Source organism: Sceloporus undulatus, chromosome 1 (assembly GCF_019175285.1).
Source record: "Sceloporus undulatus isolate JIND9_A2432 ecotype Alabama chromosome 1, SceUnd_v1.1, whole genome shotgun sequence".
NCBI lineage: Eukaryota > Metazoa > Chordata > Lepidosauria > Squamata > Phrynosomatidae > Sceloporus > Sceloporus undulatus.
In genome coordinates, this window is record NC_056522.1 from 315,054,214 (window position 1) to 315,068,861 (window position 14,648).

At 42.3% G+C, this 14,648-nt stretch overlaps 2 protein-coding genes across 2 annotated transcripts in view; both read right to left on the minus strand.

The window, feature by feature from the left end:
- Positions 1–5,578, minus strand: part of LOC121933945 (synaptojanin 2 binding protein) — a 21,136-nt gene extending 15,558 nt beyond the window's left edge. Inside the window, exon 1 of the mRNA XM_042473929.1 lies at positions 5,353–5,578. Within this exon, the coding sequence (XP_042329863.1) occupies positions 5,353–5,416 (64 nt within the window). The 5' untranslated portion in view covers positions 5,417–5,578. The remainder of the gene's footprint in view (positions 1–5,352) is intronic.
- Positions 5,579–11,700: 6,122 nt separating this feature from the next.
- LOC121919061 (disintegrin and metalloproteinase domain-containing protein 20-like) lies at positions 11,701–14,042 on the minus strand. The gene has a single exon (XM_042445266.1). It carries the CDS (start codon positions 14,040–14,042, stop codon positions 11,880–11,882), a length of 2,163 nt encoding a protein of 720 aa, XP_042301200.1. The 3' UTR covers positions 11,701–11,879.
- Between the last annotated feature and the right edge of the window lie 606 nt (positions 14,043–14,648).

Sequence of the window (14,648 nt, forward strand, 5' to 3'; positions counted from 1 at the left end):
ATACAGTTTAAAAAAATACAGCTTAAAAATGCAATTTAAAAATACAGCTTAAAAATGTACTTTAAAAATGCAATTTAAAAAATACATACAGTACTGCCTCCTCCTCCTCTTCATCCTCCTCCTCCCTGGCACCAAAAAGGGGCAAAGGAAATGGCCCTTTCCTTTCCCCTCTGGCTGCAGCCCAGCCCAACAGAGGAGGAGCTCCTCCTCCTGAGTCTGGCTGGCCAATGGGGGCAGACTGGGGCTGGAACAGCCCCGCCCCCTGCCAGCCCTCACAGGCTCAGGCCTGGAGAAGGGGCGGGCTGTTCAGCCCCAGCCTCAGGAGGAGGAAGTCCTCCTCATTAGCCCTGTGCGAGGCTCTGCAAGGGCCAGCAAAGGCAACCTCGTCCACCCGGGACAAGGAGGAAACCGTGCAGGGACGCCCCCTAGTGGTCAAAACCCGGGATTGTCCCGCCTCCAGCCGGCTTATGGCAACCCTACCCACTGGCAGTATCAAAGCTTTTCTCTAATACTAACTTCTAATGTATAAATATGTCTATTCATACATTCAGTCTATGAGCAGAGGTATGCACAGAGACAACAGTTTCTTGGCAGACTACGCATATTAATACATATGATCTGACAATTAGGCATGTAAGAAAAGAATTTTCCTAGAAAAGTGTCTGATTTTAAGGGCACTGGCTCACTGGCGGCACCTGCACTGCAGAAATAATCTAATTTGACACCACTTTAACTGCCATGGTTCAATGCAGTTCTGGGAACTGTAGTTTTGTGAGACATTTGGCCTTCTCTGTTAGAGAACTCTGGTTCCAAATCCAACTACAGTTCCGAGAATTCAACATCAGTTAAAGTGGTGTCAAACTGGATTATTTCTGCAACACAGATGCAGCCTTAGTAAGGGGATACAGTACATTGCTTTTACACATTATAAGTACCAGCCTGCCTGACAGACAAAAACTGTTCAAAGGTATATGGACAGTGTCATAAACTGCATCATTGTGTACCCTGTTATAGCAAGCAGGTACATTTCAATATTGCTTATCAGTGCACTTAAGCACTCCCTAAGCAGTTTACAATGTATGTAAGTTAATTTCCCCCAATAAGATGGGTACTCATTTTAGTGACCTTGGAAAGATGCAAGCCTGAGTTGAGCTTGAGCCCTTGGCTAGTATTGAACTTGCAACCTTGCAGTTTGTGAGTGAGCAGTTACAGTACAGACATTTAATCACTGTGCCACCATGTTCTGATCCCACCTCCAGAACTATGTAAACCGCTAACATACACGAGGTTTGATATTAAATCCATCAGTGTGCCTGAAGAAGAGAACTAAAATCAAGAAAAGCTCATGCTAAAATAAATCATGAAAAGGGAGAAAGGGAAGGGGGAAAAGAAATCTAGCAGCATCTTTAAGACTATTATATTTTATTAATTAATTTAAATTTTGGTGCTGTTATTGTGTGCCTTTAAGCCCTTTCTGATTTATGGCAATCCTAAGGCAAACCTGTTTTAGAAGGATTTGTTCAGCAGGGGGTTATCACTGCCTTCCTCAGAGGCTGAAAGTGTGACTTGCCAGAGGTCACCCAGTGCTTTTCTGTGGCTCAGCGAGGATTTAAACCCATCTGCCAGAGCCCTAGCCCAACATTCAAACCAGCATAACATACTAACACTCTAAAATGCAATTACATATATTTAATATAAAATAAAATGCTTGCTGTATGTGTTTTGAGTGACACATAATACAACAAGTAATAAGACTCTTTTAGGAGAGGGGGGAGAGATCTGCCTAAAAACCAGAGCAAATACAAAGTTTAGAGCTATGTTGACAAGTGAACTAAACAGCAGCATAGAAATTTATATGTAATAAACATAAAGAGTAAGACTCCAGGAAACTTGAGAAGATAAAAGGTAGGAATACCAAAAGGAAAGTGTTACATGTGTAATAGCACCCCCCCCCCCAAAAAAAAAACAGCTAAAGTGTTAGAAAGTGAGGCTTTCACAGGACAAAACATACACTAATATTTGCTCCACAACTGTCATTTCCAGTTCTGGGGCAAACAGTCAGAATCCAGATTTGCTATATCTCACTGCTTCTGAAAGATCCCATGTTCCTCCTACAGCTCCCATGCACCATGAAAACTGTTTTGGGAAGCTGGTGAACTTCTGGAATAGGTTTCTGGTACCCTGGAGGTGTGCAGCACTAAAAGGGAAGCAAAGAATAGCCAATTTCCAGTAGCACTGCATACCAAAACCCACTGTAGAACTTAGCCAATTACAGTTTTTTTAGAGTTGCAAAAGTCTACAGGCAGTCTTTTAACTGATTAGACTGAAACTCAGATCAGAACTTAACTTCTTTATATGCATCTCTTTTACATTTAGTGTAAAATTACTGAGAGATTTCTTGATTCAGGAATGTTGAATGCACAGATCGTTCTCTGGGCTCATATCTTGTAATCACTATCTGTATAGGTTCCTCTCTCCACCTAATCTGAGTGTACTACAAATAGCTTGGCCATAGTAAACCAACAATACTTATGAAAGAACTAGGTATGTACTGGGGGGAGGGGGAATTAATACACTAAATCAGATCTTATATATGTACATACACATCAGGCCATACCAAAGAGACCCATCGAAGCAGCAGTTTCTTTTTTTCATGTGGTTATTCAGTGGACGTCAGCTGCAAACTTATTTTTTTTAAAGGAGAGGCTGAGTATCCTTTATCCAAAATGCTTGGGACCAGAAGTGGTTTGGATTTTGCATTTTTTTCAGATTTTGGAATATTTCTACATATATATATATGAGATATCTGGGAGATGGGACGCAAGTCTAAACATAAAATTTATCTATGCTTCACATACACCATATAGACACAGTCTGAAGGTAATTTTATACACAATATTTTTAGTAATTTTCTTCATGAAACAAAGCTTATGTATGTTGAACCATCAAAAAGCAAAGGTGTCACTATCTCAGCCACCCATGTGGGCAATTTCAGAGTCTTTCGGATTAGAAAATTCTAATAAGGGAGGCTCAACATGCATATATTTTTTCAACTATAGAACACATGGCTGCCTACAACCAACTGGCAATTTCCTACAACATTGTTATACATAATGCTTTCAGATTGTCACTAGATGTCACTGGTGACAGAGGAAAACCTTTTTCGTTATCCCATTTTGGTTTTGTGCTGTTTCTCTGATATAATGCTGCTTAGTGATTTTATGGTTTTAGTTTTTTCAGGGGTGTTGGTGCAAAAGTTCACCTTCAAGCCACTTCCGACTTATGGAGACCCTAAGGTGAACCTATTACAAAGTTTTCTCATCAAGATTTGATCAGAGGAGGTTTGCCATTGCCTTTCCCCTGAGGCTGAGAACATCTGAGATGGTCACCCAGTGCGTTTCATGGCCAAGCTGGGAACTGAACCGTGGTCTCCAGAGTTGTAGTCCAACACTCAAACCACTACGCCACATTGGCTCCTTTTGGAAGATTTAAAAACAAAAGGTATTTAGTTAACTTAGTCACCTGGTAAATACGCATATTTAAGGCAGAGTATATGTATACATATCGTAATAGGCAATACTAAGAGCCAGTGTGGTATAGTGGTTTGAGTGCTGGATTATTACTCTGGAAACAAGGGTTAGATGTCCAGCTCGGCCATGGGAACCCATTGGGTGACCTTGGGCAAGTCACACTCTCTCAGCCTCAGGGGAAGGCAATGGCAAACCTCCTCTGAACAAATCTTGCCAAGAAAACCCCATGATAGATACGCCTTAGAGCTGCCTTAAGTCAGAAATGACTTGAAGGACAATAACAAAAACAGATATGTAATACTACACTTTCACTGAATTAGTTTCTCCCCCAGGATTGCTTTCTTTAATTTATTAATATAAGATAGCATCCAACACCAGCAACACCAAACACCAAAGAAGCTAAGACAGCAAAATGATCAGGACTGTGAAAAACAAAACCAGCCACGATGAACTGCGTTTCACTCTTCTTGGGATGAAAGGATGATTTGGTTAACTAATTTAATTAAAAACACATGAACTGTAAGCAAGATGACAGTAAAACAACTGTTTGTTTCTCCCATTTTCCTTCCTACCACACAGCAAAGACAACGATTTTTAAAAAGTAGTTTACTGAGCTGAGGAAGAGAGGAAAGAAGGCAGAAACATGAGATTGGAAATTATAGTCTTCCAGATGTTGTTAGACTGCAAATCCCAGCAGCCATAGCCAGCACAGTTAATGATAAATGCTGGGAGTTGTAGACCAACCACATCTGGATCAGTGTTCCTTAAGCTGCTTCATGTGGGGACCAGCAGGATTTTCTCCACAATGTGCCAGAGACCAGCATCACATATGTGCCTGAGAGGCAGACTAATACTTGAGTACTGTACATACAGTAGATGGGAGGCTGCCAATGAATCCCAGGCACAGCAGACTGTATTTCAGAGGAAGGAACTGTCAAAAACACCTCTGAGTATTCCTTGTCTAAGAAAACCCCATGGAATTCATGGGTAGCCATAAGTTGCCAATGACAGACAGACACATACATGTACAAGTGTGCATATAGGACTGCAACTTCCATGTGCTCACTTTGGGGAGACGGGCGCAAACAGAAATTTCCACTGTAAAATTAATGCAGAATGAGGTCCGAAACACACTGCAGAAATAATCCGGTTTGAGGCCGCTTTAACTGCCTTGGCTCAATGCTAGGGAATTCTGGGGACTGTAGTTTTGTGAGCCATTTAGCCTTCTCTGTCAGAGAGCTCTGGTGCCACAAGAAACTACAGTCCCCAGAATCCTGCAGCCATGGCAGTTGAAGCAGTCTCCAACTGGGTGACCTCTGCAGTGTGTTCTGGACCTTAGTCTCCAAAGTGAGTCACAACCATCCTCAGATACACTCTCCTCTTTTTTGGAAGGGAAGGCAAAGGCAAAGGCAAAAGCTTCCTTCTGGAGTCAAGGTGAAATGATGCATTCATTCCCTTCACCCATTGGGTGCCTCTATGCAAGTGGTTCCCAACCTTTGGTCTTCCAGGTGCTTTGGACTTCAGCTCCCAGAATTCCTGACTCGACCAAGGCGCCCGAGGCTTCTGGGAGTCCAAAACACCTGGAAGACCAAAGGTCTGCGAATCACTGACCTACACTGTCGAAAATGCAAGAGCTGTATCTCCACTCTATGGAATCCAGGGATTTGTAGCTTCACAAGGCCCTTAGCCTCCCAGAATTCCATAGCAAAGAGCCAGACAAAAAGTTAAAGAGGTACCAAACCGGGTTATTTCTCCAGTGTGGATGCAGCCTTAAAGCGGCCTCAACCCGCATTATTCCTGCCAGGCTTGGCCCCCGCAGTACCTGAGGGTCCCCTGGTGAGATCGATGACTTCCTCCGAGAGGAGGCCCTCCACGCCTCCGTTCATGCTTCCCCCTCAGACGAGGCTCCGGCCTCCCAACCGGGATCGGCCCCCTTCCTTCCTTCCTTCTTCAGGACACGCTTTGAAGGTGAAAAAGGCGGCCGGGGAAACAGCAGCAGCAGCAGTAGCGCTTTCGCTTTTCTCAGCCTGGACGACGGGAAGCGAGAGGCCTCCTGGCCGCAGAGGCGTCTGGGAATGGTAGTCCTGCTGCTGCTGCTGCTGCTCTGGTTTGCGGCCTGGTTCCGTTCCCTCCTCATTCAGGCCTCTCTCTCTCTCTCTCTCTCTCTCTGAGGGGAATGAATGCCTTTTAGTTTGTCGTTGGACTGAGTGAGGACCTCCATCGTTTTTTCAGACTCATGAGGCGACCCCTGAGATGGGGGTTTCCTTGGCAAGATTTCTTCTTCTTCTTCTTCTTCTTCTTCTTCTTCTTCTTCTTCTTCTTCTTCTTCTTCTTCTTCAGAGGAGGAGGAGGAGGGTTGCCATTGTGAAGTCGAAGGCTTTCACGGCCGGCATCCATAGTTGCCCATATATATATATATATATATCCCAGAATTCGCTAGCATTTGAAGCATACCCCGCTCTCTTCCGTGCCTGCATTCTCTGAAGGTGCCAGCCACAGCTGCTGGTGAAATATCAGGAATAAACTCTTCTAGAACACGGCCTCATAGACCAAGAAACCCACAAAAGCTATGGAGGCCAACTGTGAAAGCCTTCAACTTCACAAGGTTGCCATTGACCATCATCTGAGGCTGAGGGAGTGCGACTGGGCCAAGGCCACCCCAGTGGGTTTCCATACTTGACCTGGGAATCAAAACCTGGCCTCCAGAGTCACCATACCATAGAAACCGCTAGGCCATGTTGGCTGTCTCAAACATACATAAAGCTGTACAATAAGGTCCCAAATACACAGAACAGAGATAGCAAGTCTCCAAGCAAATATTATTGTCACAAGTTTTTGAAGCTCTACTGGTGTCTCCAGAAACAGTGATATCTTCACTAAGATATCCAAATATTGTTGTTGCAAGCATTTGAAGCTGCACTGCCTTTTTGAAAACAGCAATGCCTTCACTAAGACAACCAAATATTTTTATTGCAAGCATTTGAAGCTCCACTGGCTTCTCCGAAAAAGTGACACTTTTACTGGGGCAACTAAAATGTACAAATGCATGTTGCAAATGTTTGAAACTGTCCTGACTTCTTCAAAAACAGTGATACCAGAATTGGCCCAACCAAATATTTTTGTCACAAGCATTTGAAGTTGGCCTGGCTTCTTCAAAAACAGTGATACCTTTACTGGGCCAACCAAAATGCACAAATGTATGTCACAGACATTTGCTGGCTTCTTCAAAACAGTGACACCTGTATTGGGCCTACCGTGTGTGTGTGTGTGTGTATTGCAGGCTTTTGAAGCAGCACTAGCCTCTTTGAAAACGGATACAGTCGACAGGCAACTTGAAGGCACACACACAGGGACCCATCCTCTGTACCATCTCAAAGGAATGTGAGGACCTGGTGACTGTATCACTTTCAATTATTTCCATTATGCTTTTCAACCACTTTTCCTAGTGAAGAAGCCTACGAAGGTGTAATTCTGAAATCCATGAAAGAAAAATGGACATGTTGTCAAGGAGGCCTGTCTTTTATTCCCAACTCCCAAGGAATTATAAAGATTCCCCAGCCCACATCTCACTACAGAAGATGACGAGATTTGGCAGTCGAATCTTCCTTGAACAGTGAAGACAGAGAAGGCCAAATCACAATATGCCAATGCCACAAAACTACAAATCATTTCCGACATGGCAACCCCAAGGTGAGGTTTTCTCGGCAAGATGTGTTCGGGGGGGGGGGGGGGGGGCCTTTGCCTTTCAGTGAGGACGAGAGAGTGTGACTTGGGGCTAGTCTACAAGATTAAAATGCTCCTCACCCCAGTCAAATAAATACAATCCGGTCATATGCGGTTCACAGCAGTTCAGCCCTATGTGCCCTGAGGTCCTGCTCTGGAGACCTAGGAAGCTCTCCAAAGCAGGCTTCCAGCACCAGAGAAGACTGCTAGCAGAAGGGCATTGCATCACATTACAGTGTATGTAACATTTCCTCCCCTCCACGAGAAAAATATATTGCAATAATTACTTTGCATTTTCCCCATGAAAAGACACATTAACAGTTAATGAAAGACACACACACACACACACACTTATAATCTTTATTGTGACTTTCTGCCACAAAGAAGAAGACAGTGGAAAAGAAGTCAGTAGGAGGCTGCCCACTGGTTTGGACTTTTCCTTTATGATCAAATGCTGTATGATGAAATGCCACATTATTGTGAGGGAGTATAATTATGAGTGGTTGCATAGAAAAAATGCATTCCCTTTAAAAACAAAGCAGCATGATTTGTGTTCCACTGCTGCCACTGCCTTTGTAGCACGATTTACAGTTTACAGTATAAAATCCTTGGAATTTTCCCAAGCATGTTGATCTTCTTTCTTTCTTTCTTTTCTTAGAAACCCTAATTTGGCTGCACAGCCATTATCATTCAACATTTTGTCATACACTGTGGGGGTGATAGTGATGGCTACAGTTGTTCACTTCTTTTCTAGAAGCTCTTTCGGGACTAGCATCGGGGGTTCAAAACACACTGCAGAATTAATCTAGTTTGAGATGGTTTAACTGCCCTGGTTCAATGCTAGGAAATTCTGGCAACTGTCATTTTATTTGTGAGGCCTTTAGCCTTCTTGATCAGAGAGCTCTGGTGTTACAATAAAGTACAATTCCCAAGATTCCCTAGCACTGAGCCAGGGCAGTTAAAACAGTCTCAAACTGGATTATTTCTACAGCATGTTTTGGACCTGGGACTAGTATTAGTTTATGAGCCACCACTCTTAGTACCATGTGTCTAAACAACCTTCCAGGTATCCCTTGTAGCCCAGTGCATCTGACTGCAAAGAAATCTAGGATCTTTTTAAGTTATGTAATTCTTTAAGATTTCTGTAAGTATATTAATATGAGTGCATGACTTATGGCAACATCTGTTCAAGGACAGCTGATAGCTGACAGCATTTTGATGATATGTTTTAATGGAAGTTTGAATGTCTCAGATGGATATCAGATAATGATTAAAGATTACCCATCCTTCAATAGACATGTTGTTTGTTGTTGTGTGCCTTCAAGTTGCTTCCAACTAATGGTAACCCTACAGCAACCTGTCATGGAGTTTCTTGGCAACACTTTTTCCAAGGAATTTGCCACTGCTATACTTTAAGTCTGAGATCCAAAACATACTGCAGAAATAATCCAGTTTTAGACCACTTTAGCTGCCCTGGCTCAGTGCTAAGGAATCCTGGGAATTGTCATTTATTGTGTCACCAGAGCTCTCTGCTCAAGAAGGCTAAATGTCTCACAAAACTATTCCTGAACACTGAGCCTGTGCAGTTAAAGCAGTCTGAAACTGAATTATTTCTGCAGTGTGTTTTGGACCTGAGAGAGTGGTAAGGTGTTTATCACATGGAGGTTTTTGCAGCTCAGATTTGGGGTGACTCCTGGTTCAGCTATGCAAATTCACGTTATAACGTGAATGTTTTATCACACCTGGTTGCCCTTCTGTTGCCCTTCCGAATCGAGGGGGAATCGAATCCAAAGGCAAGTCACGTGATGCGGATTCAAGCAAAGCAGAGTGAGTACAAATTGTATTACCACACTGTTGGGATTCAACAATTCAAATCGACCCCTTGCACATGCTCAGTGAGGGTTTGAACGCATCGTGACCTTGTACATTTCCGGGGCAAAAAGGGGTGCATGTTCTTGTACCCTGTTTCGCATAATTGCATGATTGCGTGAATATTTTCTTCATGAATCTTTCTGTGTCTTCTTCATCCCCCTTTTTTATTTTCCCTTCCATTTCAGCAATTTCAACAGATAGATAGATAGATAGATAGATAGACAGACAGACAGATAGACATATTTGTATATTCACATTCATGCACATACACACATGTATATATTCCAAAAAAATGAGTTGCCCTACAAACACACCTCCTCCAACATAGCGGCTGGGAAGTGCACCTGAGGTGGGGTGATAGGAAATGGAAGAAAACCATAGCCCTCCCCCAGAGGGAGAGGGGTGGGCCAATCCCATCAGGCCTCCCCAAAGCAACTGAGCCCTTCCCAGAAAGCATCTGGCTCCATCCTCCACTCCCTTCCCCTTCTGTGTCATGTCTTCTTAGATTGTAAGCCTGAGGGCATGGAACCGTCTAATTAAAAGAATGTATGTACAGTGCTGTGTAAATTTACAGCGCTATATAAATAAAGCTTAATAATAATAATAACAACAACAACAACAACAATGGAGCAAACAATGCCCCCCCCTCGGTTGCCCTGAAAGTGAAAGGACCACTGAAAGGAAATGGGAGAAAATTGCAGTGCTGCATCATGAGAAATTTGCAACCCGGAGGGGGTTTGCGGTGGTGTACCAGAGCAGAAGCAAAGTTACATTCCACACCAGATCAATTCGGAGAGAAATCGAAGGGAGCTTGGAAGCGAATACTGTGAATTCACTTTTTTTTCAAAATTCATCAAAATGAGGAGTCACTGCGGAAGCGCCACGGAAGGAGAGCCCATAGAAAGGAATTGCATCTGATAACACATTCACGTTATGACGTTAATTCGCATCGTTGGACCTGCAGTCACGTCAGATCAGAGCCGCAAAAACCTCCAAAAAACTCAGTGTGATAAATGCCTAAGTGTTGCGTGTATAACCCCAAGAAAATACTTGATGGCAGAATGCTTCTGAACATCTCTTCCAAATTCCAATATACTTATTCTGTCTCCTCACCTACTTTTTGTTATGGACAACCCAAGTCAGTATTCTGTGGCCACTGCACATGTCCAGACCTTATTGAGTTGTTCTTTGGTGGCTCCCCCACTTCACTCCCCCCTGCACCTGATGTTTTTAAAAATTATTACTTTGCAAACTTTGAGGCTTCTCTAACACAGTTGATGCCTCTGTCTCATGCAAATGAATTTTCACTACAAAGAATACAGAGGATGTAAATGAAAGAATTATACATATTCTCCAGACGCAGATACAAGAAAAAGGAATTAATAAACCACCCTTCCATAAGGATTTAGTTGTAAAGAATTATTCACCATGGGAAGATACATCATCTACATAAATGGATTCTGAAGTAATTTTACATGAATACTGGATGGTACATTTCAGACTGTGTGTGTATGTGTTAAGGTGACAATGCAGAAATACACAAAACGTTTTTACTTCTGCCTTCTTCAGCTGCTTTGAATTAAAGCAAACTCTTTCCAATGTGGCAGAGAATGCAGAATGTGGAATATTCCAAGATGTTAGGTGTTATCTTCTAAATCAGGGTGAGGGAAGTGTGGCCCTGTAGATGTCGTTGGACTTCACCTTCCATCAAACCTACTCAGTATAACCAGTGGTAATGAATGTTGGGAGCCCAGACCAACAGCAGTGAGAGGGTCACTTTGCCCACATCAGATCTTGGCTGAGACCTTGAGGTGATCTATAAATCCAAATGTTCTTCTGTCTTTCTAATATCCTTATAACATGATACAAGCCTAGAAGGTAACACCTAATTGCACCCATCTCTGCATACCCAGTTTCTGCATTCTACACATACTAACTTGTGTGTAGCTTAATTACATTTTGAGGAGTTAAAAAAAAGTTGAAACTGAAATGCCATAATATTATAATATTTCTGTTTGTATAGTCACTATAATCTTTCCCTCTGTGTGTGTGGGTGGGGGGGGGGGGGTAACTGAATGCATCCTTCTGGGAACCAGAAAAAACATCTCTGAAATGCTATTTCAAGTTTTTTATAGGGGTGTGTGTGTGTGTGTGTGTGTGTGTGAGAGAGAGAGAGAGAGAGAGATTGATTGATTGATTTATACTTTGCTTTCCATTTGTCAGTTTTATGCTAGTACTCCTGTAGATTGCTTTATATTGCATCATCATTATATTTTTTAACCACTTTTATCAGGGTCATTTTGAAATAGCTGTTTATTTCATTACAATAATGTTTTACTTCCCTGGCATCAAGCGATTTGGCTGTGACTTTCTTGTCAGACAGACAGTATAATATGAATCTCAGTTATTAAATAACATCTGTACTAATGCTGACAATGTGAATGTCTGTCCTCCTATCTGAAAATATTAGTTTTGCTTGAAATATGTAATCTTCTTTTTCAGAAGATAATTTTCTCATATTCTAATAATGGGGGAGGTTTCTTTGTGATAAAGTATTGAAGCAATCTCAACTTCCTATACATAGCAGAAAACTTCTTTCCTGTAGATAAGTGCAAGATTTTACTATGAGACAAATCCAATCGAAAACAGTATTTAAAAAGAATGGAAATCTTGCACATACAGTAGATGTTTTCATCTATTAGTAACTGCTATTTCATCTTGTACAGTATTCCTTTTGAAAACATTGTGTATTTTTCAGTTCTGTAATCTACCGGTGTTTCCTTCCAGTGCTGAGTCTGCTGAACTGACAATTGAATTCAATCTTCTGAACTGATATCTCAACATAGTCCTGAAATACACACCCAATAAAACAGTTGCTGTGAGGACAATAAGTGTTCCTATAATAGTCCCTGCAATGACAACACTCCTATCTTGTGAAGTGGGTCCACTGTCAATGCTGCCACCAAAGCCCTTACCTATACAGTATGGAGGACTCCAGCCATAATCACAGTGACAATGTTTGCGGTTGTTGCATATTCCCCGATTGTGGCATTTTCTTATATCACAGTCATAGTTCAAGGTGGATATGTTTTTGCATTGTCTGTCAATACACAGCATGTTAGTGCCACAACCAGTGCCATCTCTCACTCTTCCCATATCAACTCTTCCCATTTCACGGTGGTAGTCTGTACCCCAACACTGACTGCTGCCAATGCATGTTTGAATTATAGTGCTGTCTTCTTCCAGAGTAGGTAATTTCTGCACATTGTCACACTGAATTCGACCACACAGAAAGTGGTTAGTCTTACATTTCTTGTAAGTTCCGTGCTTAACACCACAGTTGCCAAAGCGATCACCCTGTACATTAATTATTCTGAAACAGTCCTCTGAAGCAACTGTGGCTTTCTTGCCAAAGAGCATTTTGCATTGTTCATTGTGACTAGCACAGTTCCCATGATAACAGTGTGCATCATCATTGCATGAAGCACCATCTTGTATGTAGACATCTTCAGGACACCACTCTGAAGTCCCATTGCAATACTCAGGAAGATCGCAGGCATTAACCCTTTCTCTGCAGACAGTACCAGCTGGACGATACTGACAGTTGGCACAGCACTGTCCAATACTACAAACAACACCAGAATGAAATTTACAATTAGACTGGCAACATGGATCCAACTGACATTGGACTTCTGAGCCACAGTCACATTGCTCTCCTTTTTCCACTATTTTGTTGCCACAGTATTTGAATCTGAATTTGTTACCAGGATCTGTAGGAATTAATAAGCAATGAGCATTCCTATGTTTGAAATAATCAATATAACTACAGTTGCTAAACTGGCCAACATCCTCTGGAAATGCAGCCATAATGCAGGATTTTTGCTCGCATGTACAGTGTTCTCCATCATGGTTCATGCCAAGATTATGTCCTAATTCATGTGCAAACAGAACAGAAAAAAAGGACACACTGTAGTCAATGTATACTTCGACAGCAGATGCCCATTGGGAATTACAGATAGTTCCTGTAAATGCCAAACCAGCTGTCTGTCCATAAAATTTATATACAATTAAATGAGCAGCATCATTTGGTAGATGTTTATTTAGTGTCTTTCTTCTCCATATGTTAAAATTATCTAGCAATGAACTCAGTTCATTGGGAATCACTATAAGGTTCTTTTCTGACCAGATCTCCAGTCCAATTACTGATATAACAATACCGAGTGGTTTATAAAATGTATTTGCTGTATGGACAATCTCTAGAATTTGTAAACTTGTTAAAGTTTGATTTCTGTCAAACTTTATATAACGTTGATGTTCTACCACAATTGCGATATCTGCATATCTGGTGTGAGCCCACCAGTGTTCTCCTACAGAACCTCTGATTGCTAAGACCTCTTTATTTGGAGCCATGGCCTCTTGATGACGTTGCTCTTCTTCTGTGAGCCCACACATCATATGACTGTCACCTTCTTTCTTTTCCAGCCGATACACTACATGCTGAAAGGCAAGAGATGCCTGGACAGGTTCGATTTCATAGGTCTCATTTTGTAAATGCAACAGACCTCTGAGTCCTCCTAAGCAAGTGCTGAGAGTCACCAAAGAATGAGGATCACCCTGTATGAAACCATTGTAGAAACAGTCATTCCTGATAAATGGGTAGTCCACTTGGAGTTTCCCCTTCTTACTATATGTCAAGACAGGAAAGTGTTTAGGGACAAAGTTCCTCTTCTGCCTGAGATGCATTACATGACTCTTCCCTTCAATTTGCAACAGGTAGTTGACATCCTTGGAGTCTTGTTGTCCATGTCTGGGAGTCAGTTTCTTTGGGATAGTCACCTTATAAGAAGCGTATCTAAACCCGAGAGGCAGGTTATGACTGGAAGACTCACTGAAGACACTCCATATGATCACCACCATCAGCTGAACACAATTAATAGTCATTTTCTTTGTCAGAAGAAAGAATCCTCCAGGTGACCTTTATCTTCCTTCTGGCTGGGATAGCTCTGTAAAGGCCAGAAACAACATGGGAGTGAGGCTGTTGGTGAGATGGAGATGGAGGAGAATTCTGTCTGTATCAACTGTCAGTGCAGTTACCTTTGGAATGTGGTTGGTTCTTGGTGAGTCAGCAATGGAACAGAAATGACCAGGGAGAATGGCATAGGTACAGCAGAAAGGAAAAAGGTGGCTGGCTGAATCAACATCAGGAAGAAGGCCCAGATTGTTTTAGCTCCTGATGGCTATCTTGATTTAACCCCACTTTCCCATCCCCAAGCTACCTGAAAACTGGCTCAGGGGACAAGAGGTGTCTCAGCCTTCAGGAGCAATCTTTAGAGCAGTGGTTCCCAACCTGTGGGTCGGAAGCCCTTTGGGGATCAAATGACCCTTTTATGGGGGTCGCCTAAGACCATTGGAAAACACCTATTTAATTACAGTTATGAAGTAGCAACAAAAATAATTTCATGGGTTTGGGTCACCACAACATGAAGAACTGTATTAAAGGGTCGCAGCATTAGGAAGGTTGGG

Bases quoted from the DNA above. Each gene is read 5' to 3' on its own strand.
- LOC121919061 (XM_042445266.1), bottom strand. From the start codon at position 14,042: ATGGTGGTGATCATATGGAGTGTCTTCAGTGAGTCTTCCAGTCATAAC.